General features: G+C 48.4%; 2 protein-coding genes across 14 annotated transcripts in view; both read right to left on the bottom strand.

Moving 5' to 3' along the window:
• Positions 1 to 250: 250 nt before the first annotated feature.
• AAR2 (AAR2 splicing factor) lies at positions 251 to 6,497 on the bottom strand. Its single transcript, XM_084537901.1, has 3 exons — positions 5,655 to 6,497; positions 4,026 to 4,255; positions 251 to 1,510 (listed from the first exon to the last, which is right to left on the bottom strand). Exons 1-3 carry the CDS (start codon positions 6,409 to 6,411, stop codon positions 1,343 to 1,345), a joined length of 1,155 nt encoding a protein of 384 aa, XP_084394027.1. The 5' UTR covers positions 6,412 to 6,497; the 3' UTR covers positions 251 to 1,342.
• A 720-nt stretch (positions 6,498 to 7,217) lies between these two features.
• Positions 7,218 to 25,336, bottom strand: part of EPB41L1 (erythrocyte membrane protein band 4.1 like 1) — a 73,290-nt gene continuing 55,171 nt past the window's right edge. For 4 of the 13 annotated variants that reach the window (XM_084537892.1, XM_084537887.1, XM_084537895.1 and 1 more), the window contains 10 exons: positions 20,297 to 22,987; positions 19,606 to 19,713; positions 18,012 to 18,410; positions 16,520 to 16,627; positions 15,992 to 16,072; positions 15,697 to 15,759; positions 14,694 to 14,789; positions 12,955 to 13,035; positions 11,848 to 11,964; positions 7,218 to 10,463 (listed from right to left, as the gene is read on the bottom strand). In XM_084537892.1, coding sequence (XP_084394018.1) covers positions 10,455 to 10,463; positions 11,848 to 11,964; positions 12,955 to 13,035; positions 14,694 to 14,789; positions 15,697 to 15,759; positions 15,992 to 16,072; positions 16,520 to 16,627; positions 18,012 to 18,410; positions 19,606 to 19,713; positions 20,297 to 22,987 — 3,753 coding nt within the window. In that variant the 3' untranslated portion in view covers positions 7,218 to 10,454. The remainder of the gene's footprint in view (positions 10,464 to 11,847; positions 11,965 to 12,954; positions 13,036 to 14,693; positions 14,790 to 15,696; positions 15,760 to 15,991; positions 16,073 to 16,519; positions 16,628 to 18,011; positions 18,411 to 19,605; positions 19,714 to 20,296; positions 22,988 to 25,336) is intronic. The other 9 variants (XM_084537888.1, XM_084537889.1, XM_084537890.1 and 6 more) reach the window with 6 other exon arrangements.

Here is a 25,336-nt window from a genome sequence, read left to right as displayed (position 1 = left end):
ATGGTAATGAAGCAGCACACAAGGGCTTGTGACAGCTGATTCCTGTGGTAAGTTCCTGATTATATCACCACATCACCACATACCTTCTTCCTAGAACATCTCTGCATCATGCCATGTACCATTGTACTATGAGTTGTCCTTTGATACCACAGATACCATTGTGACACTGGACATCCCAAAGTGAGGGACACAGCAGTGTCATAATACCAAAAGCTTAGGCTAAATAATTCATAAAAAATTTGTACAGACATTTTCTGTAGGCAAGGCCAGGAGAGTAAGATTTATTTTAAACTTTACAGACTAACAAGCATGTAATTTTGTTACACATGCATACAAACAAATACCTGAAGGAGTCTAACAGCTAAGAAAGTAACAAGCAAGTTACAGGACTAAATCCTTGTGCAGCTCTGAATGAGCCCCACAGAATTTTCTTACAGCCTGCCTTGGGGGGATGAGGAGAAAGAAAAGACCATCACCTGTGAAAGCACTTGAGATTTCTGTTTACAACAAAGTGGAACTGTCCAGTTCATGTGAAAGTCTGACCTTTTATCTTAAACTGGCTCTCCTCTGTTAAAACCTGTGTGACTACTGTCCAGTCACTATATTTCTCATTATCAAACTTTTAACATTTGTTTACATCATGCTAAACAGAGCATCTGCAGTAAATACAAAAGCTTCAACAGAATTAGAAGAAAAGCTATCTCAGTATTTGCGATATAAAATCTCAGTATTAGCGGTATAAAAGTGGTATAAAATAGGCCTGAATTCTGCTGTGGCTTTGAGTCCTCCATCACAACATGGGAATAAATCACAGTAAGCAGCATAAGTCTCCAACAGTTTTGAAACAGTTCTGGTTATATTCCTGTAATTCAAGCCTAGAAAAGCAGAGGTTCCCCATTCACAGTTTGGGCTCAGGTTGCAAAAAGCTGTGATGACCTACTGTGGGCTTACACTCCTCACTCCTGAGACAGCAAACACGATCAGTAAAGGCTCCAAGCGTTAAATGCAGTTTCTGTCTGAACTGGGTGCAACCTCCAGTCCAGGAGGACAGAAGAGACCAAGGGTCTAGTAGTTGGTTCAGTATAGAATGAGAAGTTGCTGCAGAAGAGCTAGAAAACAGAAACGAAGTGTCCAAAGCATCCATACAACTGTATTCAAACAGCTCCAGTAACTCTGATCTTCTCATGAGGTGACGAATCCTTCCTCCTTCCATGTTTTCTACATTTGTTCCTACAGCACAAAGAGGAATTAGGTGCAGAAACAGACTTTAGGAAGCTGGAAAAGTTAAAGAGGGTGTAGAGACAAAGTTCTTTAAAAAGGTGTTTTTAAGTGGGTGATTTGCTTAGTCCACCTGCACACCCTCAGGAAGTTCTACCACTACAGGAGCACAGTCATCAGGCTCTGCCTCAAAGTCCCACTTGAATTTCTTCGTTAGATGAGCCTTGAATTTTTCAGCCTTGTTCCTTAGGGTCCTTTCAACGGCAGCATTGCATGTGTAGGAAAAAAACACCTAAAAGAACAGAGCAAATGTCAGTAAGAACTCAGCTGTGGCACAAACTGTGTATCACCAACAGCGTGTACCACATAAAGTTTAAAGTTAGGATTAGATATCCTGGAAAACAGCTTTGGGGCAACCTAAGTGCAAAGCCTGCATTTTGTTTCTCATCCCATAGCCAAGACAGACAGACATTCTGCTTGTATTCCACTGAGTTAGCCTTAGAAATATTTGCACTAAGGTAATAACTGTTTCAAGCAGAAGTAAATATGTTATTAAATAAGCATATTTCAGAATTCTGCAATACATAAGTGTGAGCAAGAAAAACCCTCTAGCAGAGCAGGAGGGAAAAAAAAGAGACTGTGAATTTTTATCTGCCACATATCCAATTTTACAGCATGAATCAACAAGGCCAACAGGTAATTATACCATTTTTTTTCCACGGTTGGATGGACCATGAGATCTCCCAGAGTGTTTTTGTAATATCGTATAATCAACACCTTAGGAAACACAGAGGAAATGCAATAAAATGTCTTGAAGGTAAGAAAGGAATGGGAGCTCTCTTGAAAAAGTCCAGTTATTCCGAGCACAGCTATTCATTTCAGCACAGGGCACTGAAATCTGGAATAACCATTGAGGCTGGCTCCTCCCCACCATTCAAACGCACAAATCTGTAAACTTTTCATAAATTCACAGCCTTCTGTTGGCATTTTAAGAGTTAAAGTACCTGTGTATGATTAAACAGGTCATTTATCCTGAAATCCCATCTTTTATCAGCCCACTTCTGATCCTATACCAAACTTGTGGTCCAGAATTCATTTCCATAGGAAGAAATTTATAATTCAGAAGTCAAAGAAAAATTTCATTGCACAATGGAATTGAAGGAAAAACTGCTTGGGGTAAAAAACTAATTCTTACTTGGAAGAGACCCACTGACAGCTGCATAAAACACTGACAATGAACAGCAAAGTTTGTTGCTTTGCTTATGATCATTTGCCCATTCCTTGATCGTTGTAGTGTAAAACTAACTCTTGGTAACACAGCTCCCTTACACAGAAAGACCGCTATGACAAAAAAGATTAAAAGATTATACCTCCCACTTCTCCTCAATGAATTGCACATTAAATTTCATAACTTATTTCATCAATCTTTCTTTCTTTAAACATTGTCAAGGTTGCATACTCAATGGAGGTTATGCCTCACTGTTCCTGCTTTAGATCAAACTCCAAAGATAAAATTGCTGCGCTCAAAGCTGAACACACAGATAACACCCCCCAGCCTCTCCCATTTGGCACTTCCATCCACCTGTCCACATCCAAGTAAGACTGTTAACTCTGCTGACTGTGCACATGAAGAGACTGGGTAACACAACTCCCTAGCACTGCTTCAGCCCCCCCTCCCCTCTCCAAAATGTACAGCAGGATCTTGGAGTTACAACTAGAGAAAAGAAACCATTCCCTAAGAAAGGAGAATGCAATACCAATTTGCCACAAGCATCTCTAACATAACTTACTACTGGTTCCTGCTGTGATTAAATTTCTATTGCTGAGTTTTACCAGTGTATTTGGTTATGGCTTTTTTTTTAATCTAAGTTTTCCTTAGATATGAAATTTCTGTCTATTTGCTGATCTGTTCGCATGGTTAAAGTGAGTGGAAGTAAGTGGCTTTACTGCTGCTGGTTTATAGATTTGCTCAGGCCCACCTCAGTATAAGCAGAGCATTTCTACATTTTGGACTAACCATAGATTTCCTGTGAGTGAGAATTTAATTCTAGGAAACCTTTACCTTTGTATAAAACGAGCAGGAATGGCAATAAAATTTAAATACTATCAATGCCCTAAAATTTAAATACTATTTAAACAAAAATAAATACTATTTAAATACTAAAATTTAAATACTATCAATGCCCTAAACTAAATAATTTTATCTTCAACTTTTCTGCATGCTAATCATACCATTCAAGCTGACCAAAAATTATCATCATCAGTATTTTATGCTACACTTTTTTTCCCTTTATTTTTTTTTTTTTTTTTTTTAATGAATGGTATTTGAGGGAAGAAAATCTAAAAAATAAATACTTTAAAAAATATCAACAGACATCATCTTGCACTTGCTCAGCCTCTCTCACAGCTGTTCAGCTTAATGCAGCTAAAAGCATGAATCATTTTTAGAAAAAGTATGCTGGTACAATCCAGTCACATTAGATGAGCTGCTCCAGAACTCTAAAACTGTGCTAATGTTACCAGACTACTTCCAGCATTATTTGCAAGGAAAACAACAAAACAGACACAGTCCCCATTCTGTGTTGTAGCTATCTTCATTTGTCTTTTATCTCACTGCCTCACTTTGCTGGCCTCTGTGCATGTGGACTAACTCAAATTGATAATACGTCAAACTCTTCTAGGCAGAAGATCAATAAAACTCATCATTAAACACATCATCAGATCAAGCTTGGGGATGACAAGCAAGTGGCATTTCTGTAAGTCCTCTCCTCCCACTCCCATTTTTCAAGGGATAGTCACAGACGTACCTGTAAGGTGCTGGTTAAAAAGTTATCCTGGGAGACAATGTCCACAAAAAAATCAGATGGGATTTCATTGAGCTGGTGATACAGCACAAAGATGAGATTGGTGTAAAGGTCTTGATACTTTCCAACAGCAACTTCAGAACGGCACAGAATATTTAAGAGTCTTTTCCAGTGTTCAAATGCATCATATACATTCCCAATCAGGAAGCAGATAAAAGCAAACTGCAACTCAGCTGCACATATTGAACAAAACAAAATAAAAGCTACATAAGTTAAACAATATCCAAAGTACACGTCCTCTTAAAATCTCTGTAAATGACTGCATAGCTGCTTTGTTTAACTTTTGCATATAAACAAAATTCTGCCTTCCAAGTGATTCTGCTAACAGCAGTTGATACTCCAAATACTATTTCCTAATGCTCTGTTCTTCAGCTTTAGCATAACTGGGCAGAGCTCGCTGTAACTCTAATGATCATCTTTGGAGAGTGACTGTGCTGGAAATCAAAGTACAGAGCTACCTTAGGACAGTGTCGTCCATCTTCTTAAAAACACTCAGGATACACCATTATAAAAACAGACACAGCTGGTACTCTGCAAGCATTTGTTCCTCCTGTACCTGGGTTTCTGAAGCCATACAGGAGTGCAAATGCCTTTGAGCAGAAGGGTGCTGGAACACTGGAAGAGGTGAGCATTGGATTAATGGATGTTTTTCCATCATTGAATTAAGAGCCAGGACATGTCCTCACTGGATGCTTAGCATCAGCCAGAAAAATGGTGTCACCATTTCCCAGGGCTCTGGGAAACTTAACATATGACGATGTAATCAGCTCTTTGTGTATTCTAGAATTGTCTACAACAATTTTGATAAAGAATGAACTATATAACATTAATATAGAAAAGATGGATGAAGGGAAAAACAAAGGCTTACTCCAAAGCTCAGCAATCCTGACGCTCTGGCTCATGTCCTTTGTCCATGCTGTCACTGAACACACCCCCCAGGACTGCCACAGATTTGATATTTATTTGTATCACAAGCTGTCAGAGAAGGCTAGCAAGTAATTACAGCACTGTGACCAGGAGGCGCAGCTCCAGTACAGGATCTCCATGTGCCTCCCTGCTGGTGCCTGCTGGTGAACTGATACCAGCACACCACCAGGAAGGGGAGAAGAATCTGAGAACTGCAATGTTCACCCCTGTTCAATGCTCCCAGGACTCTACTGGCTCTGTCCTCAAATCATTTCATAGCCAAATTGCCAGGCTGGCACCTGCACACCAGCAGCAGCATGCTGTGCCTGCTGGCCAGGGGGGGATCTGCAGTGCCCCCCAACCACAGCCAGCTGCAGTGGATGCTTTTGACTTAATGTGAGGCAATCCAGGCTCTAAATGTATTAGTGCAGCACCCAGGAGCAAGAGAAGCAACAGACACTACGAACGTTAGCACTCGCACCCTGGTACCACTAATAATACAGGCCCTGCAGACTGCAGCCCCAAAAACTTCCTCCGTCCCGTGCAGTCACGTAGTTAAAAGGCCACACGTGGACAAGGTCCAAAGGCTTCGCGCTGGGGCTCTCATTTTTACGGTGAAACGACTTCATTTTTCCTAAGCACCCAAGTGGGACACTCCGTACTCACCAAGCAAATCCTGAGGCTGGCTGGCGTATCGCTGGTTGATCACTTTTTCTAGCGCGTAGCTCAGGTCCATGCTGTGCCTGGTTATCTCCTCCGGAGTAGCCCCGTCGGGGTACATCTGCTTTGGCAGCTCTGTGAATCGGATCTCAGTGCCAGCCCTCGGCTTCATCTCGGGGAGCCGTGCCATGCCCTCGGCGTAGCTCCTGCACCCTGCATCGTACGGGGGCAGCTTCTGCCCTGCACGGTCCTCGCTGTGCTTCCCTGACGCAACTGGGAGCACCTCGGAGAAGGCGCTGATCTGCCCACTCTCCGGCTGCAGCTTCCTCACCACCGGCTCGCTGATGAAGCTGCTGAGGGAAATCCACTTCTTCAAGCTCTCGTACGGGTAGGGCCCGAGGAACTTGTCCATCTCCTGCAGGTTCTCCCTGAAGGCCTCAGCCTCCCCTGGAGCCGGGGCCGCCAGGTCTACCGCCTCGCTGCCGGCGTCCCAGCGCAGCACCCGCACCTCGCGGCGCTGCAGGCTGAGGAAGAAGCCCGCCCGCGGCCCCGTCTCCCGGCTGCCGGCTCCCCTGGCAGCGCTGTAGTGAAGGAAATGGACGCCGGGGGGAATCATCTTGACGCCGCGGAAGCGGGGCCCCACGGCCCAGCTGTTGTAGTCGATGCCGAACTCGGTGCCCTCGGGCACGCCCAGCACCACCACGGTGGCGCCCTCGAAGAAGAGGCGCTTGGCCAGCTCGGGGTCCAGCTGCGGCCCCGACATGGCTCAGCTCGGCTGAGCTCGGCTCGGCTCGCTGCGACCGCCAGCGCCGGGCGGCCCCGCAGAGAGAGGCGGCCCTGCCCCGCTCCGCCCCGCCCGCTCCTTCCCCGAAAGCGCCCGGGCAGCCCCACGCCTCAGCGCCGCCGTTCCGGGCCCGCTCGGGCCACAAAGGCTCTCCGGGGCTCCCCGCAGCTCGCAAGGTGCCTCCAGGGATCCTCTCCCTGCCCACAGTCCCACGCTGCCGCAGGTCTCCCCGCCTGGCAGCCGGAGCCCTTCTCCTGTGCCCCCCCCCTCCTTGCTCCTAGAGAGCTGCCTCCCGCTCCAAGGCCAGCAGTTGCCTCGTTTCAACCCAAAATCGCGTCCCTCCTCCCCCCAAGGAAGGACTGTCGCTTATCCAGCCCCCGAAGCTGGCAGTCAGCCCCTAGCTGCACACCCAGAGCCCCGTGGTGGGACAGACAGACTGAGAGCCCGGGACAGACACCCGGACAGCAGCATCACCTCCCAGGGCAGGGGAAGCTCCTCAAAGACAAGCGCAGCCCCCTCCTCCCTGTGTTTTGAACATCTTCATGACTATAGCCTTCCTAACTGCATCATACAAACACGCCACACAGCACAGCTGAGGGATAAGCCATAAAGAACACCTGACTTTCTTTCACCTCCCCGTTAGACAGCAATACCCAAACTGGCGTCTTTGCTATATGCAAGGGAGAGGCCAGTGTTTTAATGTGCAGAAAACCTGGTTGGACATGCCCCCCACCCCCCAGTTTGTCCATCCTCTTGGTGGGAAAGAGTCCAATGAGGCCACAAGCTGGTTTAGCATCAAACACATTTATTTCACTTTTATTGAATACAAGAACAGTGAGCACACACGCATACACCACCGAGCACTGAAAAGGAGTATGACCGAAGGGGGGAGAAGGAGAACAAGGGAAGAGAAAACGGGAGTTAGTGAAGGAACAACAGAGCACTGCAGCTGATTGGTAAGGTGCTTTTCAAATAAAAATAAATATTTATTGTTATTGTTACTGTTAATATTACTCATGCAATTGCAGGCCAGGTTTGGAATGGATTTATGGGATCAGGTAAAAACAGGCACTCATGTCTCTCATTCCTTTCAACAGAAAGGCCCCTGGAAGAAAACAAATGGTAATCAGCTATCCAAAACGGCAGCAACACAAGGGGCAGGCTGCAAGAGCCAAGCCTGCAGGGGCATCAGTTGTTGCTGAGCAGCAGAAACCCACACCTCACCAGGTGAACAAGCAGTGAACTTTTTTCCTTTTTTTTTTTTTTTTTTTTTTTTTCTTTCCTTTTTTCTTCTTGTTCTTTTCTTTTTTTTTTTTTTTTTTCTTTTCTTTTTTTTTTTTTTTTTTTTTTTTGAACATCGTCACCCCCATTAAACAAGTTACGGAAGCCAGGGAACTGGATCCATTCACTCCACACATAACTAGTCTGAGTCCAAACTCACATCAATTCTAACTGTGTAAGGCCCCTAATTTAAAGAGTAACCTTCATTTTTATAATGGTACACATGATGAAAAATGCAGGTATCTATCTTCAGAGTAGCCTGTGGTTGGTTGTAAGGGTAGCAAAGCCACATGGTCTCCTCTGAGTACGAACTACAGTGTGCTGAAGAACAACCAGCACGGTGTGCAGGTCATTGCTAATAGGCAAGAAGGGCTAGATGCCCTGTGCAGGCACTGAGAACTGGTCCTCTGTCACCCGGTGTGTCCCTCTGAAAGTGTGACTGCTATTGACAGCTGGCTTGGATGTATATAAAAAGGAAAGAGAGAAAATTAGCCTCTCTGCAACTGGCTTAATTCTTTCTGTTTTGGGGCCCGGTCTCTAAAAGCAGCAGGTCACAAGCAGATGAACACACTCAGACAGAAGCTGAGGGAGACCCCACAACCAACTTCTTCAGGAACATGACTGCACTGGCATCAGCCATCAGCTCTGTCCACTGTCCAAGTAGCCTGTGCTCAAGTCTTCAATGCTTGCGGGGGAAACCTATACACCAGAAGGAGAACAGACTTCATGAGGACATAATAGCAAGCAGCTGATGATCCAAGGCTGCCAGAGACCAGGACAGAAGATTTGGTAAGGCAGGTCTGCCCACAACATCCTAATGGTTCAGGCTCTCCCTGCTCACTGTCATCCTCAGATCCATTGCAGAAACTGGTTAAATGCACCTATTTCTGGGCAGTCTATGTGAAGGATGGGATACTAAAGGCAAAATGGTGCAGAATTGTGGGCCCTTCTGTTTACGCAGGAGATAGAGATAATCCCAAAACGGAAATGTGTTAATTTCCTTTCCTTTCTGATTTTTGTTCCAAGTCTACTTTAACTGCCTGGTTCACAGTGTACAAGACCCTGGGCTTGGCCCATAATCCCCTTCCAAAGGCAGCCATAGAGAAGGTCTGTCTCTAAAGGCAGAGTCATCGTGAGTTGTGGGGCAGGCAGCTTCACTGGTATCTCCTTGACACATGCCTCCTTACATAGAAGAACCAGGCTCTGTCATCCAGCCTCGTACATTTGGGACACTGAAGTGATGAAGACAACGTGGTCTCTCTACTGCCTGCCCTTGGGCAGCACCTGGAGGCAAGGACAGGGAAGGACTGCCATTGCTCTGCCATCACCATCACTAACCATCGCAGCCGGGGCGGAAGGAAAGCAGGGCAGAAACAACTATTCTGCCTCCAACCCTTCCTACTACAAATCTTAAGTAATTGCATTACTGGGGTCCAGAAACAATGCAAATCAATCCAAAACAACCCAAAAGTCTTCACAGCTCAATGAGCTGAAGAGAAGTGATGAACATGGTCCTGCAGCTGCAACCTTGATCCCAGCTGATGCTGATGCCTTTGGGTGGGAGCCAGGGAGAGGATCTAGGGCTGCAGGAGCAGCCTGAACCTCCTTCCTTGCCCTGCCAACTCACCACTGAGCAACCTTTTCCAAACACCACATACTGCAACAGGAAACCCAGCCCTCCTCTGTCATGTGGATCAGTCAGCAGGACTTCTCCCACCTCTCTCTCTCCCCTTCCTCCCTCCAAACAGCAGCGGCTGACACCTTCCCTGTTCTCTTCTTGCAGGACTAAAAGTCCCAATGTGATCTAAGAGTCTTAAAATACACCAACCACAGTCAATCAAATAAGTAATAATTTAAAAATGTCATCATGTTTACCAGTGCTGTTGAATTATTTCAGTATTGTTCCCCCCCTCCCCCCTTGTTATATATAATAATATACATAACTTAAATGCACATCCATATGAAACCCCTACAGGCTGCATTTTTATAAATGAGAAACCATATACATATAATTTGTTTTGTTTGAAATGAAATCAATTCTTAAATACCTTCAGAGAACAAGAGGTTGGACAAGTGCACAGAGAAGGGGAAGAGTTAACAGAACCCCAAAAGATGCAAAAGAACCAGCATGGAATGAGGAGAAGGGCGAAATCAAACTTCCAAATCGGAAAATAACTCTAAAGTAATAAACTCAATGTTTTTCTCTCTTCTTTCCAGAGGTGGGGAATGGTTTTGCTTCTGCTTGTGTTTGTTTTATTTCAGTTTGCTTATTTCTTGCTTTGTTGCAAAGCAGTTTTCCTTTCCATTTAATGTGCAACAAATGAACTCATGATTGTGTATCCTTTAATGTAACATGCAGGATGGTGGCTTATTGTATTATTGTTATAATTATGTTTTTATAATCTTACTTTATCACCAATCCAGTAAATTCTTCAATTTATCTGCAAAGAGGGTGGTTTTGTTTGTTGTTGGTGTTGTTTGCTATTCATTTCCAGCATATAGCAGCAGTGCAAGGATGCATTTTGTTTCCTGTTTTTATATATATATATATATGTGTGTGTGTGTGTGTATGTATATATATATATATAATATATTTGCTATTCCTTTTTTAAAAATTTTGTCTCTCGCCATAAACATTGCAGCCAGGATGTCTATGTCTTGCTGACAAATCCAGCATGAAGGCTCCTTCTTCACTGTTCTCCAGGTTTGAATACAGATGTTGACTTCCAAGAACATGTTGGTCAAGATTCCTGTACAAGGCAGATGAAAATGACTGGTCACGGGGTGTTCCTTTTCTGACTTATTCGACTATAACAGGTTTCCTGTTTGTATGAGGGCAATGGACAGTAAATTTGCAAACATTTAGGGACACTGTTTTCACTTCTTTACCAGGATGTCGGTCATTAGAAGGACCTTTTAGTTCTCACTCAGCTGGTGTTGGTGTATGGGGGAGATATCAGTGGATCACTGATTACTTTAGGCCATTAAATTATAACTGAGTGGATCCCTAAGAGATGCAAAAATGTCTAGGCTTATTTGTGCTGTGTTAAAGGAAGTAAAAGTAGACAGATGCAACAGCCTTTTCTGACCTTCCAAACTGAAAATCTTCATATAATAAAGAAACATGAAATCCCATTTCCAAGAGGCCTCTTGAAACGTACTGTCTAGCTCGCAACTGAGCTCCTCAAACATTTTTCAGTAGTGAAGCTGCCTTCAAAAGTTCCCCTTCCCTTTTTCAACATGCTCCTCTGCCCCTTAGCTGCTCTAGTACAGATGTTTGTTGAGAGGTGCCATGGCCTTGCTGTACAGATGGCTACAAAATAGCTGTAGCAATCTGATCGGGGAGCAAAGGGGTCAGAATAAGGGGGTAAGAGTAGAGCAGGACTCCTCAAGCCAGTTTTGCCCTGGAGAAAAATGTGTGCGGAGCTGTATCTGCTTTGAGGTACCTGCAGGGAGATGCAAACCTTGTGTGCTGCTGCCTGCACCTGCATGGTTCTAAAAGGACAACCTGGGGAACAGGGATTATAAAAACCTCTTTTGCCAATACTGGTCTGATACTTGGGAATGACTACAAAACCTGTTGCCAAGTTTCTCAGGCTATCCATATGGGTATCACCTCTCCCACTCCCTGCCCCAGGGAGATGAGCAGGTCCTTCCTCTTTACATGCAAATGGTTCTGAACCCTCTGCTGAGCGGGAGAGCAAGGTGACATATACAACATTGCTTCTGGTGATGTGGCACTGGCTTTATAACCACAGCCATGTGGCCATGCCTGCAATCACCATCATACTGGAACTGCTGGCCGAGAGCTGCCACTCCTGTGTCACAAAGCAGCAGCAATTGCTACCAGCACCTGCAGCTGGTGGGGTCAGTCCCAAATACCGACCATGACTAGCTGTGGAAATGTGCCCGGGCTGTTTGAGCAGAAGGTGAGCAAAGCCCATGCACTGTGGAAATGCATGCTCTGCCTATGCAATCGCATGGAGACCTAAGCAAGCATCAGTGAAGAATCAAAGCAAAGGACTTCACTGCGTTATTCCACATGATATGGTGTAAGGGATATGCAGACACGCTTTATTACATACATCTCTTACACAGGAGGTATAAGCTGTACCTGATAACTTCTCCACCTACCTGAGGTTTCTTGTCTCTTTCCTCTGGAGAAGGTTCTGTTTCTCTGTATACCACAGCTTTGGTTACCAGCATGTCAGGATGCTGTAGTTTTGCCTCTTTGATTGCTAAAGCCAGTGCCTAAAATCAGAATGATGAAAGTATTCATTAACATTTCCATCAAGTCTGGTACTAGCATTGCTCTCAACCAGCAGACAAAAAGCAGCTGGAGCTGAATGGGATTCCAGGCAGACACAGATGCAGAAATTCCTACACATAATGGCCTGGCAGAAAAGGCTGGAACCTATCACCGACCAGGTGTTTGTACAGCACTGGGGGGCCTTGTGCACTGCCCTTCATTTGCTGTCTTTTCTGTAGAGATGCACAATGTCCCAGGCTCCCTTCAGAAACCCAAGCAAAGGAAGAGCAGCAATTCTCTGCAGAAATACCCTAGAAAAAAACTAAAATAGTGTTTTTACTAAATTTATTATAATTCTAAAAAATCTAAAATTAATTTTAGAGCCTGCTGAAGATCACTTTAAAGTACTTTAAAACTTCAATTTCATTTTTTAAGCAACAAATCCCAAAGGATTAGCGCACAGGGAAATTACCCAGCAGCCTGAGGGATTTATGTCAGTAAGAAGTTTTTCACTTTTCGTTCCTATGTCATGGAGGCAGATGCAAAACAAAGTCACCTGGAGGGAGTCAGCCCATAGTAAGACTGAAAGAAAGGGAGAACTTGTCTCACTGCAGGGTATTGCAACAGAGAAAAGGCAACTGGAAACATAATCTGTACTGCTGCTTCACTTCTGCAACAGGTGCTGATGGGAGCTGGGCTGGGAACTCTTGCTCAGTATAAACCAAATGATCCTGTCCTTTTGCAGGCCAAGTGGGTGATGACTGATGTTACTCCTTCCGAGATGGAGCTGGGGTTTCCCGTGAGTACCACTGTACCTCCTGGAGGTACACAACTGCCCCCTTCTATGGTCTGTGCAGTGTTGGTAGGTTTGGGGCCTCAGGGCTCTGTTTTCAGAGTGAAGGACCAAACATGTACAAGCCAGAACCAGAAGCACTGAGTGACATAGCCAGGGGCAGCCACAGCTGGGCAAAGCCAGGGTATTGTGCTCCTACCTGGTCCTGGTCCACATCTTCATCTCCTGTGATAATGATGCGTTTCTCTATCCTGGTCTCTGAAAATCCTCCTTTCACAGTCTGCACAAGAAGAAGACACAGCACTCACTTGCAGCCCTCCAGGACCGGTGCCCTGCCTCAGCCCCACACCTTGCAGCCCACAGGCTTTTGGGGAAAAAAGACTAACACAAGGCCTTGCCTGCAGCCACTTGGTCACAGGACAGATAGTAAGATTCAGAAGCCAAGAGTCATCATGCTGCCTCTGTCTGCGTGTGAAGGAGAGGAGTTGGAGAGCACCCAACAAACCAGTTCCTGGCAGGTGTAACTGCCCACCAGAGGAGGGACAAGGCCAGCATCATCTTAGGAACTCCCTGGTTGTTTCATGCATCTCCCCCTAAGCTTGACTCAGTGCATGGTTGGAGCTAGCACGACACAGCTAATCACAGGGAGGGTAGGAGTAACAGCAAAGGAAAAGGGCCAGTGGCAGGCAGGTAGTGGAGCACCACTCTTGCCGGGTTTCTACTTTCATTTATGTGTACTTACTTTGGGAATGAAGTGGCTATGGGTGAGGTCCTCTGATGCAGCTACACCTCCTTAATTTTCTAACATCTCTCCCCCTTGCCTGAGCCAATCTCTAATAAATCCAATATACTAACACGAACATGGCTCCCATAGATGAGATGAGGTGAGGTGCTCTGGCACTGGTGTGAGGTGCCTGGCAGCTGTGCTATGGATTTTCTGGACAAGGGATCTGACTTGAGGTATGCCTGGATTAACACACACCAGTTACAAGGACAGGGAGTTGCACACACGCTGGTGGCAGCCTAATGCATTCTCTTCCATCCCCGCTGCTGCATTGAGGACCAATATTTCAGCAATGCCAAGCTCTGCTTTTCCTTCTTGATCCAGTGACTCCCTTCCCTCCCAATATACCAAGGCACAGAGGTGGGCATGGCACTTGGGCACAGTCCATGGGGGTGATTAACACCCAAAGTCAGTCTAACACAGTTTATCCTTGTCTGAAATCCCCTGGAGTCATGCCTAGCTGCACTGAATGGGTAGCACAGCAGGGCTGAACTGGGCCAGGGGCTCTTGGAGTGCAGCAAAGGGCCAGATGATGATCTCCCACAGGCAAGCAGCCACTTTTTTAGGTTGTAAGGAGGGGAAAGGCATCTTCTTAGAGACAGGTCATTGTCATTGGAGACTCCCTTCTGAAGGGAACAGAAGGCCCAATATGCAGACCAGACCCACTTCACATGGAGGTCTTCTGCCTCCCTGGGGCCTGGATTAGGGATGTGAAGAGAAAACCTCCTGCCTTGTTTCAGCCTTCAGACTATTACCTGTTACTATTTTTTCAAGTAGGCAGTGATGAAGTTTCAAGACAAAGTCCGAAGGCAATCAGAAGAGACTTTATGGCCTTGGGGAAACAAGTTAAGGAGTCAGGAGCACAGGTTTGTTCTCTATCCCTCCAGTTGTAGGGACTGATGAGGTGAGGAGAGGAAGAGCCACCAAATCAGTGTCTGGCTCCGAGCCTGGTGTCACCTGCAGAACTTTGGGTTCTTTGATCACGAGTCTTTTTACAAGACACCAGCAATGTATGGGGTTCACCTGCCTCTAAGGGGAAAAAGGATCTTTGCTCAGGAGTTAGCAGTGCTCACTGATAGGACTTTAAATTACTAGAGCCACGTGGTACCAAAGGCACAAGGGACATTGACTGCCCCTTTTGGAGATGCTCTTACCTTGGTAACGTGGGTAGTGGTGGAAGTGGAGAGGGTTTCTGCAGTGGCACTGAATATGCTGGTGAGCACTTCCTTCCCAGCGGAGCTGCCGGTGATCTGCAGGACAGAGCAGCAGTGTCAGCAGGGGCTGCCACGGGGGAGCCTTTATTTAGGACTGGCTCCCTTGGCGCTTCCAAAGGTCTGGGACCTTCCCACTGGGACAATGTTGCTGAGGTGAGCGTGTCTGCCCTGCTGAGGGGAGAGCACGGCAAGGGAAAAGATGACATGCTGTGCTTCTGACTGGATGGGTGTTTTCATGCGGTGCAGAACAGCTACCCCAAGCCTAGACCAACAAAAAAGTCTCTGCAGCAAGGACATGATTTGATCACAGCATCTCACTCTTGCCCATCAGTGCCTTAGAGCCACTGTAAAGGCAGGGCTCTCAGGCTTCCTCTGTCCCTAAACGCAGCACTTTGCTTTTCATGGAAGCATCTGGAAAGCCTGAGCCAAGCACTGCCTCCCTGGGCTCCAGGCTCACCGGGTGACCAGCATAGGGTGGCACATGGCATTTGGCCACGCTTGATTCCATTTCAAAGGAATAATCAAAGCAGGAAGATGCTTTATACAGGAAGGGCTGCTGCTGGGCAGGGTTGTTGACGGCTGTCACCTCCAGGGAGTTAGGAGTCATTAAGCATGACCCCGGGTAGTCTGGCAGCACCCTCAGAGCTAAAGATATCTCAGCCCACTTGAGACTTCACCAGGAACTCGGCTACTTTATTTTGGGGAATTATCCTCCTTCAGCTGATGCTCAGGGCGTACATGCACCACAGGAGAAACACCACAGGCATGGTTCCCCAGCCTTCTTGCCCCCCAGTACCCACGCACCCTTCTGCTCTCGCCCAGTACCACGGGATCAGCCACGGTCACTGCGCTGCAAAGGCAGGAGGCCAGCGGGATGGCCAGCACAGCCCCAAGGGACTGCCTACCCCTCTCCTTCCCTCCCTCCCTCCCGTACCCCACTCACCGGTGACACAGAGCGAAGTTCTGTCACGGGGCCAGCCCCTTTCCCAGGCTTGGTGGTGTTATCCTGAAAGAAGAGCACACGGGCAGGTGAGCTCGGGCACAACGCGCAGGCCAGCGCGGCGAGCTCCAGAGGGCAGCTTTGGAGCAGGGCAGCTTGCCCCAGAGCCTTCGCTGGCGAGGCGAGGTCTTCCTCTCCCCACCCCAGCAGCATGGCCTGTTCCAGCCTCCCTCCCCAAAACAGGGGGATGGCACGGGACGTCCGCAACCCCAGCACCATGAGGGCCAGCCCCGCTTACTGAGGTTGTTGGCACAGTCTCTGCGGTGACTGCCTGAGCAGCAGCTGTCGTGTCTTTGTGGCCAAGGGCGCTTCCTTCCACCTGCCAAAGGCAAAGGCAGCCTCGTGAGCCTGGAGGTGCCTGTGAAGGGGCTACGTCTACAGAGATGGAGCTTTACTTCCCTGCTGCCAGGGAAGCAATGCCTGTGGGCCCAGCAGCACAGTGCGGAGCACACGGTGACCGTCCCCCTCTGCAGACATCGCCACATCCAGCACTGCAGCAGCACGGCAGGCTGGGCAAGGGAAGCACGTGTAGGGGAAGGGTTCAAGGGTGCCTGCATGGAAAAGTAAATGCAGAGTAACTTTGGACAGGCTTTGAATTGATGTTCTGGGGAGTACAGCAAGACAAGAGAAAGCAGAGAACCCCAACGGTCTTAGCTTAGCTACTGGCCCTCACAGCACTGGTGTCTGGGGCCAGTTTTTGCTGGATTGAGGCTCTGCAGAGCCACCTGAGAGCAGGTCCACAAGAGGACAGACCCAGCCATGTCACCTGGGCTGCTTCTGGGGTGCTGATCTGGTGAGGAGCAGAGGCGTCTTCAGGATTCTTTGTGCCCAACCCCAGGCCAAAAGTCACAGCATCCATTTTCAGGGCTTGTGACTGCAGAAGAAACATGGCAAGTCAGCCACTGCTCCCACAGAACCTGCTTCCCTGGGCACACCAAGGCAGCCCTGCCTGGAGGACACTTAAGTGCTCCTCCTGCACCAGTGTGCCTGATCAGAGCCCCACTGTAATCTTCTGCAAGTGCCACTGTGTGTGACAACCTGCACGTGTCATGCTGGCCCTCACCAGACCAAGAGCAGAGCCCAGCTGCTACACTGGGCTAATAGCTACCATGCAAAGAGCCCTACAGGACTGACATACCTCAAATCAGACCCGATGCTCCATCCCAAGGTTGCCAGGGATTTTTTTTGACAGATTTACAGATACCGCAGGGCTGGGCAAATTGGTCTTCACCCACCAATTCTATTTCTCTTGTGACCTTTGGCATTTCTATGATCTGCTTCAGTTCCTGACAGCTGCAGTGACACTTGGCTGCCAGATAGAGGCTAACTTGGGGAAACTTGGGTTTCCAGCATATGCCCAGCATTTCTGAGACAACTGCCCCTGCTGAGAGCTGGAGTTGACAATCCAAGCCCACAGCCCAGCAGCACATGATGCTCCAAACAAGGGCTGTCTCAGAGGAAACTTGCTTTCTTCTGTAGCTTCTTCCTGGCTCCAGGTCTGGACTCATGCTGCAAGCAGCTCCAGAGAGCAATTGGGGAATTCACTTGGCTGGGGCTAGGGAGCTGTGGCCAGCGCTGACTGGCCCAAGCAGAAGATGCTCTGGTCCCGTGCAGAGATCATGCTATATTTCATCCAAGGTGGGGCTGGCTCTACTGTCCTCTCAGCAGCATACACTCAGCTTCCCCTCAGACACACATGTGCCACATGCAGCTTTCTTAGCCCTGCTATAAGCACTCCCAGCGTATAGCTGGTCCCCCACAACCTTCAGAGCTGCTCTCACAGGCTACTCTGCAAACCTCTCCTGCCCAGGCATGAGCAGACAGGATAGTTGGCAGCACATTTCTCTTCGCTGTACAAACTGGGCACTGACTTCATGCAAAATACAGAGACAGAGCCATCAGTTAGCAAAACATGCCCTTCCAGCTGCTGACATGCTGTAGTGGTGTGAGGGACAGGGTAGGCAGCCAGACACAGTGTATTAAGAGACAGTGATGACTTCTTCTGGTTAGCAGATGCACAAAGCATGCGACAGAGCCATGCCCCTGCCCAAACAGAAAGAACCATGCAAGACAGACAAGAGCATGCATCAGGGTAAAATATTTACACCAGACAGGAACCCAGGCAGTCTGAAAGCTAGCATGCTCTTCCAAATTGATGTGGGACTGCACACCATGAAGGCAATACCAAGCACCAGGACAGAGAACATGGAGAGATGACAGCACCGAAGCAATCTTGGTGGAACGGCTTCCCTGTGTACCTCTAGCTGGGAGACATCTGTGCTGGGCTGGGAGACTTTCTCCCTGTCTTTGACATCCTCTTCCAGTCCAGGAACTACTTTGTCAGTGTGCTGGAAGGAAACCAGGGCTTCATCTTCCATCTCGCTCTTGTCCTTGTCCAGCTCGGGCAGGCTCCGGGAGATGTCCTCAAAGGCTGTTCCGTGGAAGTCACCAATCACTGTGAAGTCCACCTCTGCTTCCAGGCTGGAGGTTGAACTGACCGTGATGCTGGAGCACTTGCGCTCGATGGCCAGGTGGCTGTCCTTCAGAAACACCGCGTCCTTCTCCTGGTCCTGCTCCTCATCACCAGTGTCACTCTCGGGAGCCCTGTGTCGAGGTGGCTTAGCTTTCTCCTCGGTGCCCTCCCTCAAGCCCGCTCTCTGAATGAGACACAATGATGGAGAGAGATGCAGACAGTGAGCACGGCATGGCATGGCAACGCGGGCTGCGCTGACGGAGGAGGGGGGGAGGAAGAGGAGGAGAAAAGGCTGCAGCGAACATCACAGAGTAGAGTTCAACACAACTCAAGCATGGAAACTGAAACCTTTCTGACAGCAGCAACTTTGCAGGGGTGGCGGGAGAAGGGTTATTTAATCTGACTTTGCCAAAAGCCTACTGGTAATTAATCGCTGGAAAAAAGGGTCAGTCACACAGAAAAGCTTGGCCAGCTTAGAGGCACATCAGTGCACCTGGTGAAAGCAGATGTATGCAAAACAACAGCTCTGTCAAGAGACATTCAGAAACAGCTCAAACACCAATGCTATCATACACCGGTAAAACTGGGAATTAAAAAAAAAAAAAAAAAAAAAAGACATAGGGAAAAAAGAAGAGTTTTAAAGAAAAGGGCCCCATCAGCAAGGTACGGTGAAGGAGAAGCAGAGGAGCGTGCCAACTGCACTGAGCTCAGCCCAAGTGGAGCACCCATGTGGGACTGGGGGACATTGCCCCAGAGGGAGGAGGGCTAGACACACCAGAGCTGCCCACCAGCCCACCTCCAAAGGCCTCGCGCAACCAGGGGTGACTCTTAAGGCATCAGATCATGTGTTGGGTCAGTGTAATTGACAGCACGATCAGAGCCCAGGGACCACCTCCCTCCACTAGCTGCTCCCCAAACACAGACATACCTCTCAACTCTGCCATCAGAGGGTACATCTCTTCTTGCCATATTTTGTCATGAAGTGATGGGAAATCTAGACCCATGCGTTTGCTTTATTTTGCATCTTGCTCTAGGCATTTCTCCCTTAGAAATCATCCCACTAATGCCACAGCAAGCCCACCTCCTGGACTCTGGTCCAAGCATTTGTTGCCAGAGCCATCCCCTGCAATGTGCCAGGCTCTGCTGGCAAAGGCACTTTTTGTTTGCACTGCTGGGAGGTTGAGAGGTATGAGAAACAGGGTGTCAAACAAATGCAAGAGGAACACAGCCGCATATGTGTTTGTGTGTGTGTGTGTGTGTATAAATACATTCACAACAGCTCTACCAGGGGGAGAGGAGCTGGAAGCATACAGTCCTCAGCTGCTTAAGGTGAGCTATCATACTATGGCAAAAAGCAGTTAGTAAAACAGCAGTGAGACCTGTAAGACCACTGGAACAGCAGTCTTTAAATTCTCTTCTTTCATGCTGGATTTTACAGACGGGTCAGATAAATCCTTTTCTTCCCCACTTGGTTCCTGAGATTTGCTCTGGATTAGAGAAAATGGTTAGTTTTAAGGAAATTAACTCTATAGGAGCTGATCTAATGCTTACAAGAGTGAAGAAAGCTATTTCATCATCCAGCCACCAGCTTGCCGAAGACAGGGGAGGATGGGTGAGGCTGGTGCGCTAAGCAAGAAGGGTTATCAACGTAAGAAATGCAGGGGTGAAGCTGGAAGCGTGGATATGTTGCTGATCGGTGTATGTACACCTGTGGCAGAGCCACACCTCCTGAATCCAACCCCCCATCTCCCTTTCTTGCTCCTGGACATGAGGCTTGGGTGCCCATTTTCAGGTTTAGCAAGTGGTGTTCTCCAGGTTGCCAAAAAGTCAGGCGGGGGGGGGGGGCGGGGGGGGGGACGTATCACAAAACAAAAAGCCAATGAACCAACTGGCCAGCAGGTCTGCATTCAGCAAATAAGCCTGACCGCACACACATACATAAAAGGACAGGGGATGCAAAGCGACTGTTCTCAGTCAATGGATGTGTGAGGTGCCACTGAACATGGTAAATAAAGAGCCACACAACATGCGCATGAACTTTCCATCCGGACAGTTCATTGGAAGAGTTACCACGGCTTCTGCCAGTGTGAGTTCACAGCCGGAGTCAGGGGAAGCCAGGTCAGCACTGTCTTCTCCATGCTCCAGATCAACAGACACATCTTCCTTCAGAGACAGGGGCTGAGAGGAGTTTCCTGAACTAGCCCCTTGCCCCTTGAGGGCAAATGAGCCCACACTGGATGCCAGTTCCACCGGAGTACCTGTCAGCGACAGAGGTGAGATGAGGCCTGTGCTCAAAAGCACATCCTGTGTCAGATTCATCTTCCCCTTTGCTTTTGGTGGCGTCTCAGTTTCAGGCAAATGCTCTTGTTCCTCCTGGGCTGCCCTTCGCTCAGCTTCACTTTGCTCAAACATCTTAATCTTAGAGGCCACTGAGGTCTTCTTGTAGCTCTCACTGTCCTGCCAGCTGCCCAGGAGTGGGACCTTGGTGACACCTCTGTGCTCCTGGGACACAGTTTCTGTCCTACCATCAGTACACATCGATGGCCCAGACTCTCTTTTCTGTATCCCACTGCTCACTTGCAGCTCTTCACTGAAGGTTGAAGGCTGGAACATTGTGCTTTCTTGACGTATTCCCGTTACAGTGGAGTGGGAGTGCAGGACATCAGCTTCTTCTTCGGGAGGCTGCACTGGCTGCCCCAGAGCAAGGTCACCGTCCCTAGCAAGTTCTCCTACCACAGAGCTCCTGCCTTGCAGAGCTTGTCCCACATTGAACTCCAAGTCCCAGGGCGGTTCTTGTGCTTTGGTATGTGCAGTGTGGAGTGGCCCTCCAGACTCGGGACCCTTTTGGGGCAGGTGTCCTATAATGGTCTCAGTCTTTTGTTCTGGTTCTTCTGCCTTGGGAGGCTGCTGTTTCATGTAAAGGCTTTTGTCATGGGATAATTCTTGCACTCCACAGCCTTCATCTCCCATCAGCTTTCCTGATCTGGGCCCTGTGTTCTGGGAGAGCTCTTTTATCACAAGCTTTTCTTCCTGGAGTGGCTTTTCTGTGATTCTCTGGACTCCTTTTGTAGTGACAAGATTTGAGTCTTGGACATCCTCCCCTGTGGCCAGATCTCTGACCAGGACTGGCTCTGCTGCACTGTCTATGTTTTGGTGTAGTCCTCCTGCAACAGGACTTGCATCTTGGTGTATTTTCCTTGTAGCAAAGCCCACATCTTGTGGTCTTTCTTCAGGTTCAGGACTCACATCCCTGGGTGTTTCATACTCTGTCACAGGGCTCATGTCCTTGAGAGTCCCTTTACCTACTGCAGAACTTGCCTCCCTGCATGTCACCTCTTTTGAGGGGTTCACATCCTCCAGTGTGCCCACACCTCTCACAAGGCTGGTGCCCCGGGACAGGTCTTGGCCTTCGGATTCTGCGTCCTGGGCTGGCTCTGCAGGGACAGGGCCTGGTTGCTGGGGAAAGGGCCCAGGGGTGGGAGTGCTGGGTTCATCTTCCTCCAGCCCTGCAGAGGTATGAGGGCAGCCCTGCTGAGGCACAGCTGAAGAGGATGATTTAGTCTCTATCTCTTCCATCTGCAGAACCATTCTGGAGCTTTCCTCCTCATTCCCATCAGGTATGGTTCTTTCTGAGAGCCTCCACTCTGTCACAGAGATGTCTGTGCCCCACTGCTCTCCTGCAGCTGGGCTCTGTTTAGGGTCCTCAGCCCTACTGCCTTCCCCTTCCAGGGCGCTCAGCTTCAATCCTCCTTCTGGGCTTTGCAGATCCTTTTCATCTGAGCCCACCTCCTGGGAACACAATGTGGTTTCATCTTTCTCCTGTGTTTCATAGCCCCTAAGACTCGCTGTTACTTCTTGCTTCATTGACAAACAGTGCTCCTGCTCCAAGGGAGGATGTCCTGCAGGGCTTGTCTCATCACAGCCTGTCTCAGGCTGCTCTGGCACTATGGCAGGTTTTTCTGATACTGCTCTCTGCTGCTCATACATTGAGGAAGTGGACTGGGACCTTTCTTCTATGGGTGCTGTGGGCTCTGATCCCTCTCCTAGCTCATTCACTGTAGTTTCTGGCCTCTCCACCAAGTCAAGCTGTCCTCCCGCCTCTGAAAGCAGATGTGTTTTGTTGTCCTTCTCATTTCCCTCTAGGTCTCCTAAGTAGATGATCCTCTGTGTAGCAGAAGTCTCTGTGTTGTCATCACTAGACTTCACTTTAATTTTAATGAACTCTGTGGTTGCAGTTAGCACTCTGGAATCCTGTTTCCTGGAGGCTGCAGAAACATACTCCTCAAAGATCATCTTGCTTTCTCCCTGGGGCAGATCTGGCCCTGAAGTCTTGGTCCTTTGCTTCTCTTCAGGCTTCTGGCTTGGCCTGGACAGACCTGGTTCACTTGCAGTTACCCCCTCGCCTCTCTCTTTGGGCTCCTCCTCTGCTCTCTCAGGTGGCAAGCACTTTGCCTCCATGCTGGGCTCCTCCCTGGTTTCTTTCTCATAGATCTCATCCTCCCAGACAGACTCAAAATCTTCGGGACTAGCAATCATTTTTGCTCTCTTCCAGGTCTCCAGATCTGCATCTGTTGTCTCTTCCTGGCCTGCCATTTCCTTGGCTTTCCCTACTGCCATCTCCACTTTCGACATGCTCACACTCATTTCCACCTCTGAAGTACCTGCACGTGCTTCTTCTTTCTTGACTCCCAGAGCTTTCTTTAGAGCTACCTCTTCCAGCCTAGAAGTTTCTCTCTCTATAAATACCCAATGCTCCGAGCCCTGCATTGCAATTGGAGCAAGAAGAGTTAGCATCAAACATACTTTACCTAACAGCTGATGACTGCTTTCATGAATAACAGAAAGCTGATGTGCCTTAGATGGGGTTGACTAAATTAATATTATTGTTCATGCAAGAGTTGAGGCAGGGTATATATGAAGAGCCTGACAATTGATGGCATTGATGGAGAGAAGGTACTTAAAATAAGGGGGCTGATGCTGTGAAAGTGGCTGAGCCCCTCTATACTCTCCAGGGCCTTGGACCACCTTCTGTTATGGGCAACGGCCTACCAACATACCTGCAAAATCCGTCACTTTTTTGGAAATAAAGAAGTGGGAGCAATGCTCTCAGCAGGCACATTAACAGAGCTCCCCATGAGGCTGGGGAATACAGCAGATTAAACCAAACTGGGACTCTCCATTTCACTCCGGTTTTTAGCTGGCCCTAACAGTTTCTATGAGAGCTAAGCGTGAGATTTTGTTGTAAGCAGTGGTTGTTTTGTCTAGCTTTACTCTCAGTTTCATCCACATGCCCTAAAACCAAGTTGGACTGAGCAAGAAGTAGCATGAGCAAGAAGAGAAGCCACCTTAGGCATCAGCAAGGCCCTTTCCCCTTCCTACCAGACGCTGCCACTTGGATTCACTCCAAGGTCCATCCTTCCTTTCCAGATCTCCTGGGAAATATCATCAAAACCAATTATTTAGCAGAGGTTTCTAGCAATGCTGAAACCATGCAGTTCAGAAAAGTAACCTGTAAACAGTTAACTGTAAAATTAAAAAACAGGCTCAGCAGCAGAGATATCTGCAGGGACTGCAGCAAGGACCAAGTGAAGGCTGCAGCATCCTGCAGCAAAGACACAGTGAGTATTTGATATAGCACACAGTGAAGCTATATGCTGCTGTGCAGGGGTGGATGCTAGATTACTTTTAGTACATACACTTGGTACATTCATGTGTTTGTCCCACAAGACCCCTGAAGACCTCACAAGCTCCAAGGACAAAACACGGATAAAATTTTTCCACTTCTGGAACTGAAGGCTGAAAATAACCCATGAGAACGCAGCAAGCAGGAAAACAGCAATGGGCATTTGTACTGATGAGGAAGCCCAGCAGCCTCCTCAGCCAGGTATATACTGCACACACACAAAGGGCAGGGCTGCAGGTCCTGTAGAGCTCACCACGGGGCTCCAATGGCCACTCTGGGCTATCTCTGCCCACACCATGGGATGTCCAGGACACTGGCCAGTAGGACAGAGCCAGCGTTGCTTTTGCACAGTGAGAGAAACTGACCTGCTGCAGCACCTTCCTGCATGGCAGCCGCAGGGAGCTGGGGCTGGCTGCACTCTCCCTACTCAGACGAGGAAAACAAAGTAATGCAAAGTAGAGGTGGACTGTCAGTACCCTACACAGAGGGGCCAGGGTGAATGTTGGGAGTGGTTACACCCAGAACAGAAACCTAATTGAGACCGAATAAAGAGAAACAGAGGACAGAAGGAAGCACAGAGAGAGAAGGGAAAATGAGATCAGAGGAGAGAGAGAAAGGAGGAAAAACAATTGATAATGGAAAGGCCTCCACAAGGAGGGGAATCAGAAATCACAGAATTACAGAATGGTTTGGGTTGAAAGGGACCTTTAAGAACGCCCAATTCCAAACCCCTGCCATGGGCAGGGATACCTCCCACCAGCCCAGGCTGCCCCCAGCCCCATCCAGCCTGGCCTTGAACACCTCCAGGGATGGGGCATCCACAGCTCCTCTGGGCAACCTGTTCCAGTGCCTCACCACCCTCAGAGTAAAAGAAGTCTTCCTTTATCTAATCTAAATCTACCCTCTTTCAGTTCAAAACGTTAGTTTAAAAATTGGTGAGAGCCCTCAACAAAAAAGATGCCACCCCCTAGTTCCTGCCTTCTTTACCAGGTGCCAAAGAAAGGTCTATGGCTGCTGGCACTCAGCATCCCAGGCTGTGGTGCTAGCACCACCTGGGCAGTCACCATACCTAGTGCTGGCTCCTTTCCCTGCCACGCTCTGGTGAGAGCAAGTGGCTGTTGCACTGCAGCAGGAGGCTACGGAGCAAGCCTGCACCATGAAAACTGGCTGTGAGCACCGAGGAGCCTAGACCTTCAGTAGAGCCGTCCTCTGCCAGCTTCCCACAGCACCCCTTGCACAAGCCTCCTGGTATCAATTCTCAGTGTACCTGCGTTCCCCAAAAATGTCTGTTCTGCAGGCCACTTTCTCCACATCTTCCTCCCCCAGTGGTCTCCCCACGTGGTTTTGTTTCTTGTTTGTCCACAGAAGCCACAGCAGAGGTACTCAGTGACTCCCAGGCACATCTGTGTCTTTCGTGGGTGAGTTTG

Source organism: Aythya ferina (assembly GCF_964211825.1).
Source record: "Aythya ferina genome assembly, chromosome: 16".
NCBI classification, from domain to species: domain Eukaryota; kingdom Metazoa; phylum Chordata; class Aves; order Anseriformes; family Anatidae; genus Aythya; species Aythya ferina.
Note: the sequence above shows the minus strand (reverse complement) of the source record. Positions and strands in the feature narration are given on the sequence as shown.

What these genes read in the sequence shown, in the direction of transcription:
- AAR2 (XM_084537901.1), bottom strand. Translation starts at nt 6,411, where the DNA reads ATGTCGGGGCCGCAGCTGGACCCCGAGCTGGCCAAGCGCCTCTTCTTC. An exon ending in CCAGCCTCAGGATTTGCTTG is followed by an intron (nt 4,256 to 5,654) that starts GTGAGTACGGAG and finishes CAATATGTGCAG; the next exon opens with CTGAGTTGCAGTTTGCTTTT. An exon ending in TTTTAACCAGCACCTTACAG is followed by an intron (nt 1,511 to 4,025) that starts GTACGTCTGTGA and finishes CTGTTCTTTTAG; the next exon opens with GTGTTTTTTTCCTACACATG.